The sequence below is a fragment of the Lithobates pipiens genome, unplaced genomic scaffold (genome assembly GCF_037356315.1).
Source record: "Lithobates pipiens isolate NorthernLeopardFrog02 unplaced genomic scaffold, aLitPip1_a1.2 Scaffold_35, whole genome shotgun sequence".
In the NCBI taxonomy this organism is placed as follows: domain Eukaryota; kingdom Metazoa; phylum Chordata; class Amphibia; order Anura; family Ranidae; genus Lithobates; species Lithobates pipiens.
The window spans coordinates 13592742-13602806 of NW_027507811.1; the positions used below are offsets into that span (position 1 = coordinate 13592742).

A 10065-nucleotide genomic window follows, 5' to 3' on the forward strand; every position below is an offset into this window, starting at 1 on the left:
TGGAGGTACACAGGTGAAGGGTTACGTGTTATGGGATGGGGAGGTGCACAGGTGGGGAGGAACACAGGTAAGGGGTTACTTGTTATGGGATGGGGAGGTGCACAGGTGAAGAGTTACATGTTATGGGATGTGGAGGTGCACAGGTGAAGAGTTACGTGTTATGGGATGGGGAGGTGCACAGGTGAAGGGTTACGTGTTATGGGATGGGGAGGTGCACAGGTGAAGGGTTACGTGTTATGGGATGGGGAGGAACACAGGTAAGGGGTTACTTGTTATGGGATGGAGAGGTGCATGGCTGAAGGGTTACGTGTTATGGGATGGGGAGGTACACAGGTGAAGGGTTACGTGTTATGGGATGTGGAGGTACACAGGTGAAGAGTTACGTGTTATGGGATGGGGAGGTGCACAGGTGAAGAGTTACGTGTTATGGGATGGGGAGGTGCACAGGTGAAGAGTTACGTGTTATGGGATGGGGAGGAACACAGGTGAAGAGTTACATGTTATGGGATGTGGAGGTGCACAGGTGAAGAGTTACATGTTATGGGATGTGGAGGTGCACAGGTGAAGAGTTACATGTTATGGGATGTGGAGGTGCACAGGTGAAGGGTTACGTGTTATGGGATGTGGAGGTGCACAGGTGAAGAGTTACATGTTATGGGATGTGGAGGTGCACAGGTGAAGAGTTACATGTTATGGGATGTGGAGGTGCACAGGTGAAGGGTTACGTGTTATGGGATGTGGAGGTGCACAGGTGAAGAGTTACATGTTATGGGATGTGGAGGTGCACAGGTGAAGAGTTACATGTTATGGGATGTGGAGGTGCACAGGTGAAGGGTTACGTGTTATGGGATGTGGAGGTGCACAGGTGAAGAGTTACATGTTATGGGATGTGGAGGTGCACAGGTGAAGAGTTACATGTTATGGGATGTGGAGGTGCGAAGGGGGAAAGGGTACATATGTTATTTTCTTCTAAAATGAATAATTTTAAAAAACTGTTAAAAAAAAAATAAGGTTCAAACCTCCACAAGCGAGAACTGGATTTATTGCGTCATCTATGCCAACAGAACAAGCTTTTACTCAAACAACGTTTTTTTCCACAGGATTATATAACTTTTACTGATAAAAGTCAACAGAGCGGCATTAGTAATTATCCTTAATGAAAATGTCTAGTCAATATGTCCACCATGTGCCTTTATCAGCGTGACATCAGCGTGACATCAGCGGGTTTCATGAATATAAAATGTCCAACATTACCGGAACCCGTCTAGGACTGGGTGGGTAGAGCTGTGCTGGTTACATAACATTCATGTGGCTCCCCCCAATCTCATAGCAACATTATCAGCAATCCTTGGTAAGAATAATCACTGTGTCAATAGGGAGAAAAATCCAGTGATGGACCTGCCAGGTCATAGGTCACATGACAGGAACACACTGGGTCAGCCAATCACTAAAAGCTGTAGCTAGTTCAAAAGACTAATGTAATGTCCAATATAACGTCACAGACACTGAAGATGTGCCAGCATAAGAAGCCAGAGGGGGAGACTTTTAGCTGAGTCTAAAAAATGGTGGAGAACATAAAGGACCATCGTCACAGGCTGATGGACCCACATCGTACAATGACCAGTCTTGTAGGAGGAACTGTGGGCTCTTAATAATGGTGTCTCCCATCTATGAAATGTTGTAGGATTGATTGAATAGGTATATTTCATTGTGTAGTTCTAGTTCTGACCTAAGATATATTATGGACGCTCCGAATAGTGATGGTCCACTAGAAACGTAGCCTCTGAACTCCATCTAGTTCCACTATGTCCTCCTACATCTCCTCCACCTTGTAGATTGTAGGATTGTTCAGCAAAGGTCCTCTTCTACTCTCGTGTTCAAGAAGGGCTCTATTCTCCTCTTGTGTTTGAGAAGGCTCTGCTTTTTCTATTATGTTTGGAAGGGGCTTTTATTCTTGTATTTGTAAATGGTCCTCTTCTCGTCTTTTGACCAACAACGCTCCTCTTCTTTTCTTGGGTTCTGGAGGTGTCTTGTTTGCCTCATAAGTTAAGGAATGGTCCTCTTCTCCTTTTAGCTTTGGGAAGGGTCCTCTTCTCCTCCCAAGTTCGGGACGGGTCCTCCTCCCCTCTCAAGTTCAGGAAGGGTCCTCTTCTCCTCTCAAGTTTTGGAAGGGTCTTCTTCTCCTTTCAAGTTCAGGAAGGGTCCTCTCAAGTTCGGGAAGGGTCCTCCTCCACTCTCAAGTTCGGGAAGGTTCCTCCTCCCCTCTCAAGTTCTGGAAGGGTCCTCCTCCCCTCTCAAGTTCTGGAAGGGTCCTCCTCCCCTCTCAAGTTCAGAAAGGGTACTCTTCTCCTCTCAAGTTCTGGAAGGGTTCTCTTCTCCTTTCAAGTTCAAGAAGGGTCCTCTCAAGTTTGGGAAGGGTCCTCTTTTCCTCTCGAGTTTTCAAGTTTGGGAAAGATCCTCTTCTCCTCTCCAGTTTGGGAAGGATCCTCTTCTCTCAAGTTTGGGAAGGGTCCTCCTCCCCTCTCAAGTTCGGGATGGGTCCTCCTCCCCTCTCAAGTTCGGGATGGGTCCTCCTCCCCTCTCAAGTTCGGGAAGGGTCTTCCTCCCCTCTCAAGTTCGGGAAGGGTCTTCCTCCCCTCTCAAGTTCGGGAAGGGTCTTCCTCCCCTCTCAAGTTCGGGAAGGGTCTTCCTCCCCTCTCAAGTTCGGGAAGGGTCCTCCTCCCCTCTCAAGTTCGGGAAGGGTCCTCCTCCCCTCTCAAGTTTAGAAAGGGTTCTCCTCCCCTCTCAAGTTCAGAAAGGGTACTCTTCTCCTCTCAAGTTTTGGAAGGGTCCTCTTCTCCTTTCAAGTTCAGGAAGGGTCCTCTCAAGTTTGGGAAGGGTTCTCTTTTCCTCTCGAGTTTTCAAGTTTGGGAAAGATCCTCTTCTCCTCTCAAGTTTGGGAAGGATCCTCTTCTCTCAAGTTTGGGAAGGATCCTCTTCTCTCAAGTTTGGGAAGAGTCCTCCACTCCTCTCAAGTTCGGGAAGGGTCATCTTCTCCTCTCAAGTTCAGAAAGGGTCATCTTCTCCTCAAGTTTATAAAGGGTCATCTTCTCTTAAATTCGCAAGAGGTCCTCTTCTCCTCTTAAGTTGGGGAAGGGTCCTCTCCCCTCCCAAGTTTGGGAAGGATGCTCCCATTCTCTCAAGTTCGAGAAGGGTCTTCTTCTCCAGTCAAGTATGGGAAGAGTCATCTTCTCCAGTCAAATTTGGAAAGAGTCCTCTTCTCCTCTTAATTTTGAGAAGGGTTCATTTCTTCTGCTGTTTTCAGGAAGAGTCCTTTTCCCTTCTCCTGTTTGTTTGGGCTCTTTTTTTCCACTTGTATTTGGAAAGGGTCCTCTTCTCCCATTGTGTCCTCCTCATGTTCCAAAGGGATCCTCTTCTTTTGTGTTTGGGAAGGGATCTCTTCTTGTGTTGGGGGAAGGCTTTTCTCCTCCTCTTTTTCGTCTTTTTTAGCTGAATGCTATGGTTGGCGTGCATAATTCATCCACTATAATTTGATGTACAGTACTGTGTAGTATATATACATATATAATATAAATAGACAAAGGCCTGACCTTGTGAAGACCACTGTGGGTTTGTGTCTGAAAAAAGTACCCCTACAACTTTTCTATTTACCTGTTCCATAGTGGAGCAAAAACAAAAAAAAACACTATCGAAAAAAGACCAGTCTCCTTTGGAGAATTAAACACCCCCAAAAGTTTCTTATATCTCTTCAGGGGCTTTGGTGGAGAGATCTCTGACAGGATCCCCCAGGTCTACACACATGCTGTGACTGTATAGGGCAGTGATGGCGAACCTTGGCACCCCAGATGTTTTGGAACTACATTTCCCATGATGCTCAACTACCCTTCAGAATGCATGAGCATCATGGGAAATGTAGTTCCAAAACATCTGGGGTGCCAAGGTTCGCCATCACTGGTATAGGGGATCCCCCGCTTGATGTTTATTTTTCAATATGGAAAATGGAACCAGTAGGGTTGGCACTCCCCGCCATTCCCCAGTGAAAGGGGCAGGAACTATGCCCAGCATGTCTCATTCATGTCCCCAGGAGATAAGGAGCAAGCATGTGACTTAGTTCACCACGTCTACTCCGTGTAAAGGGTTTCCCTCACTTGAGGCAGCAATGTGCTTCCCGCAAGCACGGCGTTTTAAATGTTTGTTAAGGCTTTCCTTTTGGGTAAAAAATCTGCCACAGGCAGGGCACGAGAAGGGCTTTTCACCCGTGTGAACCCTCAAGTGCCTGAGGAGATGTGTCTTTGTGGTGAACGATTTCTCACACTCGAAGCAGGCAAACGGCTTCTCCCCGGTGTGAGCCTTCTGGTGTCTCTGGAGCTTCTTCCTGGTTATGAACAGTTTTCCGCACTCTAAGCACGGGAAGGTCTTCTCGCCGGAATGGCTTCTCAGGTGTATGTCAAACTGCGACTGTGTTGGGAACGACAGCTCGCACTCGGTGCACGAAAAGATCTCCTCGGCAGCATGGATTTTGCGGTGGAGGGCAAGGGCGGACTTCAGGCGAAAGTCTTTCCCGCACTGCGGACAAGGAAACGGACGCTCGCCGGTATGGATCAGGCGGTGATGGATCAAGTTACCTTTCTGCTTGAAGCTTCTCCCGCACTCCATGCACATATACGGCATTTCGCCCGTGTGCGTTCGCCGATGCATGTTGAGCGTACTTTTCGCCGTAAATCCTTTTCCACAATCCTGACAAGAAAATGGAGTCTCTCCAGTGTGTCCCCTCAGATGCGTCATTAGATATGTCTTTCGCGTGAAGCACTGGCCGCACTCCGTGCATAAATAAGGCTTCTCGCCCGTGTGGCTCCTCAGATGCTGGACCAGGTCTGACTTCTCTTTGAAAGATTTGTCGCACTCTGGGCACGAATAGGGGCGCTGCCCGGTGTGATAGCGTTGGTGCCTAGCCAGATGCGATTTGGAGGTGAAACATTTCCCGCACTGTGCACATAGAAAAGGACGCTCGCCCGTGTGCATTCTCTGATGGACAATAAGATCGGACTTGTTTCTAAAGCTTTTATCGCATTCAGAACACCCGTGTTTGAGTGATACATCAACATGGCGGAGTCGGCCCATTCGGGTAGCAGGGTTCCCTTCTGGAGAGATGTCATCGTCTTCTTCATTATAATCGTCAGCCGAGTTGTCCTGGACATAACGTCCATCTGTAGAGAAAGAAAGTTTTCACATTAAAACATTTTCATCATTTGTGAGAGTCATGTATGTTGATCTTGTACATTGTCAACTATTTCACAGAACTATATTGAGGAATGGAGATGGACCTTTCATATGGTGTACAGTATCTCCTCCTCATTCATGGGAACATGACGTTATATTGAGGAATGGAGATGGACCTTTCATACGGTGTACAGTATCTCCTCCTCATTTGTTGGGAACATGACGTCATATTGAGGAATGGAGATGGACCTTTCATATGATGTACAGTATCTCCTCCTCATTCATGGGAACATGACGTTATATTGAGGAATGGAGATGGACCTTTCATACGGTGTACAGTATCTCCTCCTCATTTGTTGGGAACATGACGTCATATTGAGGAATGGAGATGGACCTTTCATATGATGTACAGTATCTCCTCCTCATTCATGGGAACATGACGTTATATTGAGGAATGGAGATGGACCTTTCATACGGTGTACAGTATCTCCTCCTCATTTGTTGGGAACATGACGTTATATTGAGGAATGGAGATGGACCTTTCATATGGTGTACAGTATCTCCTCCTCATTTGTTGGGAACATGACATTATATCGAGGAATGGAGATGGACCTTTCATATGGTGTACAGTATCTCCTCCTCATTTGTTGGGAACATGACATTATATCGAGGAATGGAGATGGACCTTTCATATGGTGTACAGTATCTCCTCCTCATTTGTTGTAAATAGGACGTTATATTGAGGAATGGAGATGGACCTTTCATATGGTGTACAGTATCTCCTCCTCATTTGTTGGGAACATGACGTTATATTGAGGAATGGAGATGGACCTTTCATATGGTGTACAGTATCTCCTCCTCATTTGTTGGATACATGACGTTATATTGAGGAATGGAGATGGACCTTTCATATGGTGTACAGTATCTCCTCCTCATTTGTTGGGAACATGACGTTATATTGAGGAATGGAGATGGACCTTTCATATGGTGTACAGTATCTCCTCCTCATTTGTTGGGAACATGACGTTATATTGAGGAATGGAGATGGACCTTTCATATGGTGTACAGTATCTCCTCCTCATTTGTTGGGAACATGACGTTATATTGAGGAATGGAGATGGACCTTTCATATGGTGTACAGTATCTCCTCCTCATTTGTTGGGAACGTGACGTTATATGGAGGAATGGAGATGGACCTTTCATATGGTGTACAGTATCTCCTCCTCATTTGTTGGGAACATGACGTTATATTGAGGAATGGAGATGGACCTTTCATATGGTGTACAGTATCTCCTCCTCATTTGTTGGGAACATGACGTTATATTGAGGAATGGAGATGGACCTTTCATATGGTGTACAGTATCTCCTCCTCATTTGTTGGGAACATGACGTTATATTGAGGAATGGAGGTGGACCTTTCATATGGTGTACAGTATCTCCTCCTCATTTGTTGGGAACGTGAAAATATTTAGGACAAATAAAAGAAAAGATGGCAACTGTTTGGAAAGCCCAGATTGGCTGAAAAGCTACCTGAGCTGATGTTTAGAAAAGGTTCCTCCACTTTGACGGTCACCATCATCCCATCCTCCTCTGTAGACTGCTGATCACCAATCACATAGAGGTCTTCTTCTTCCTCTTCCTCCTTGACCTCAACTTTCATATCCATTGGTTTGTCATCCTAAACTCACGGAATGATAAAAAAAAAGCATTAATTATCATAAACGAGCCTCGTGCACAGTAATAGGAGATAATATAGTCTCAGTTTCTTTGGGTCTGAACAAACCTCATGATGTTCTGGTGAACCGTCCTGGAAATTAAAAGGACTTCTGCTTCTGGGTGACTCTATCATGGCTTCCATGGGTCCTTCTGAAAGTTTCTCCATTACACAAACCTCCTCATATTCCTCTTTTATCTCTTGTTTTACAATAATATTAAGAGTACCATTCTGTAACCATAAAAAAATATAAACGTTAATTGTCAAGCTAAGGCGGAGAACAGAATGTCATTGTTGGTCATGTTCATCATACATCTACCTGATAATGGTGGGGGATGGTGTGATCTTCCTGTGTGGAATCCCGGGAATACAGAGGACGGGGACATCTCTCTGGTGGGTTCCCATTACTGGATCCATCTGTAGGAAACACACACACTGACTGAATACATTGTTTCTATGTGTTTATCAGATGATGGGGGATCTAGGTGGAGCCTCCGTACTGCTCTCTCCTTTACAATAAAGTCTCCTCTTACCCGGTGATGTGAGGGGCGGCTGATTGTCCATCATGACGTCCTTGTAGAGATCCTTGTGTCCTTCTAAATACTCCCACTCCTCCATGGAGAAATAGACAGTGACATCCTGACACCTTATAGGAACCTGACACACACAATGATACAGTCACCATCCAGACACATCCCTTGTCTGTTACTGGATAATGTCCCAGAATTCCCAGAATCCTCCTCACCTCTCCGGTCAGGTCTGTGTTTTATTAATAGAGATAAGAATGATGTCATGTGACCTCCTCATCCCTTGGTCAGTGTTTTCTGTACAGCACTTTGGTATATGTCAGAGCTATATAAATGTTACATAGTAGGTGAGGTTGAAAAGAGACACAAATCCATCAAATCCAACCCATGTGTGTGATTATATGTCAGTATTACATTGTATATCCCTGTATGTTGCGGTCGTTCAGGTGCTTACTTAATAGTTTCTTAAAACTATCGATGCTCCCCACTGAGACCACCGCCTGTGGAAGAGAATTCCACATCCTGGCCGCTCTTACAGTAAAGAACCCTCTACGTAGTTTAAGGTTAAACCTCTTTTCTTCTAATTATTCACCAGTCCGGTATTTATATATTGTGGGGTCACCAGTACGGTATTTGTATATTGAAATCATCTCCCCTCTCAAGCGTCTCTTCTCCACAGAGAATAAGTTCAGTGCTCACAACCTTTCCCCATAACTAATATCCTCCAGACCCTTTATTAGCTTTGTTGCCCTTCTTTGTAGTCGCTCCATTTCCAGTACATCCTTCCTGAGGACTGGTGCCCAGAACTGGACAGTATACTCCAGGTGCGGCCGGACCAGAGTCTTGTAGAGCTAGAGAATTATCCTTTTATCTCTGGAGTTGATCCCCCTTTTTTAATGCCAATATTCTGTTTGCTTTGTTAGCAGCAGCTTGGCATTGCACGCCATTGCTGAGCCCATCATCTCCTAGGACCCCCGGGTCCTTTTCCATCATAGATTCCCCCCAGAGGTTCTCCCCCCAGTCTATAGATTGCATTCAAATTTTTGCGACCCAAATGCATTATTTTACATTTTTCTACATTGAACCTAATTTGCCATGTAGTTGCCCCTCCCCCATTCATTTGTTCAGATCTTCTTGCAAGGTTTCCATATCCTGTATTTATCGAAGGCCTTCTCCTTTTGCTTTTATATGCATTCTTACGTTGGAGTTAAGCCACCCAGGACTTTTATTAGCTCTTTTAAAATGTATTTCCCATTGGGATGCATTGGCTAACGCTCTTATTTAATATGCTCTTAAAGCAAACCCATCTCTCCTACGTGTTCTTTGTTCTTAAGATTTTATCCCATTTAGTGGTTTCTCAGTCTACTGAAAAATTTAAAAAGGGGTTGAAGACTTTTCTTTTTAGCAAATGTTTTGTAAATTAAGCGGTTTGTTTGTTTTTATTGTAATTATGTAGCACTTTGAGGTCTTTTGATGGAAAGTCCATTATAAATAAAATGTATTATTATTATTATTATTATTTAGTATCTTCTAGCAACGATCGTAGTTTAGGGAAGTTGGCTCTTTAGAAAGTCAGTGTCCTTGTATTCCCCTTATGTTTCCTATTTGTGTGATTTATACTGAAACGAATTGAGCCGTGATCGCTGTTTCCTTAATTCCACATCCGTGATCAGGTCTGTATTGTTGGTAATCAGTAGGTCTAGTAACGCTTTGTTTCTAGTTGGTGCGTCTACCATCTGACCCATGAAATTGTCCTGCGAGACATTTAAGAACCGGCAAGCCTAGGACGAATGAGCGGTTCCCTCCGTCCAGTCTATGTCTGGATAATTAAAATCCCCCCATTATGATAACACTTCCCCTCCGCCGCCGCTAATCCAAATTGTGATTGGAAGTCCGTCTCCCCCCTCCTCCCTCAGGTTAGGGGGCCTATAGCATACTTGCAGTGTTGTTTTCCCCTTCATCCCTTTGGAGCTCTACCCATAAGGATTCCACCTCCTCCCTTAGTGATGTCACCTCTCACATTCATGTATAATAATAAAAGTGTGTGACTGTGGGGGAGGGGACATTAGAGTGTAAGCTCCTCTAGTACAGAGACTGATGTCACTGGCTCAGTGTTCTCTGCACAGCACTGTGGCATATGGAAGAGCTGAAAAAACAAATTAAATTATTATATGATACTGGGGGTCTTAATGTGCGTCTGCTGGAGATAAAAGACATCACAGTGACTATGGAGGAAGAGGACGGACATGACGGGGGGGGGTTACTGGGTGTAAATATAAAATAAGATCTCATTACCTCCTCTGCTGCCAGTTCCAGCAATGTCTCCTCTCTACTTCCTCCCGACTCCCCTCTGACCCGGAACTTCCTGTCTGCGTGTGACATCACTTCCTGCCATGAGATCCGCACCCAGTGGAGAATCTAGGAACTGCTTCCACGCTTAGGCACAGTTGCACACTTTTTGCCGCGTACATACACGATCGGACATTCCGACAACAAAATCCATGTTTTGTTTTTGTTTTTCCGACTGATGTTGGCTCAAACTTGTCTTGGTCACACAAATGTTGTCGGAAAATTCCGAACGTGGAGAACGCGGCGGATGCACAA

The 10065-nt window shown here is 45.1% G+C and overlaps 1 protein-coding gene across 1 annotated transcript; it reads right to left on the bottom strand.

Annotated features, from left to right (window-relative positions):
• Positions 1–1022: 1022 nt before the first annotated feature.
• On the bottom strand, positions 1023–9805 carry LOC143955736 (uncharacterized). The gene is made up of 6 exons (XM_077465857.1): positions 7468–9805; positions 7254–7351; positions 7004–7165; positions 6751–6898; positions 3953–5207; positions 1023–3808 (listed from the first exon to the last, which is right to left on the bottom strand). Exons 1-5 carry the CDS (start codon positions 7550–7552, stop codon positions 4108–4110), a joined length of 1593 nt encoding a protein of 530 aa, XP_077321983.1. The 5' UTR covers positions 7553–9805; the 3' UTR covers positions 1023–3808; positions 3953–4107.
• Between the last annotated feature and the right edge of the window lie 260 nt (positions 9806–10065).

Coding starts and splice junctions, on each gene's coding strand:
- LOC143955736 (XM_077465857.1), bottom strand. CDS start 7,552: ATGGAGGAGTGGGAGTATTTAGAAGGACACAAGGATCTCTACAAGGAC. Junction 6,899..7,003: donor GTTCACCAGAACATCATGAG/GTTTGTTCAGAC, acceptor CCGTGAGTTTAG/GATGACAAACCAATGGATAT. Junction 5,208..6,750: donor TTTTCTAAACATCAGCTCAG/GTAGCTTTTCAG, acceptor CTTTCTCTACAG/ATGGACGTTATGTCCAGGAC.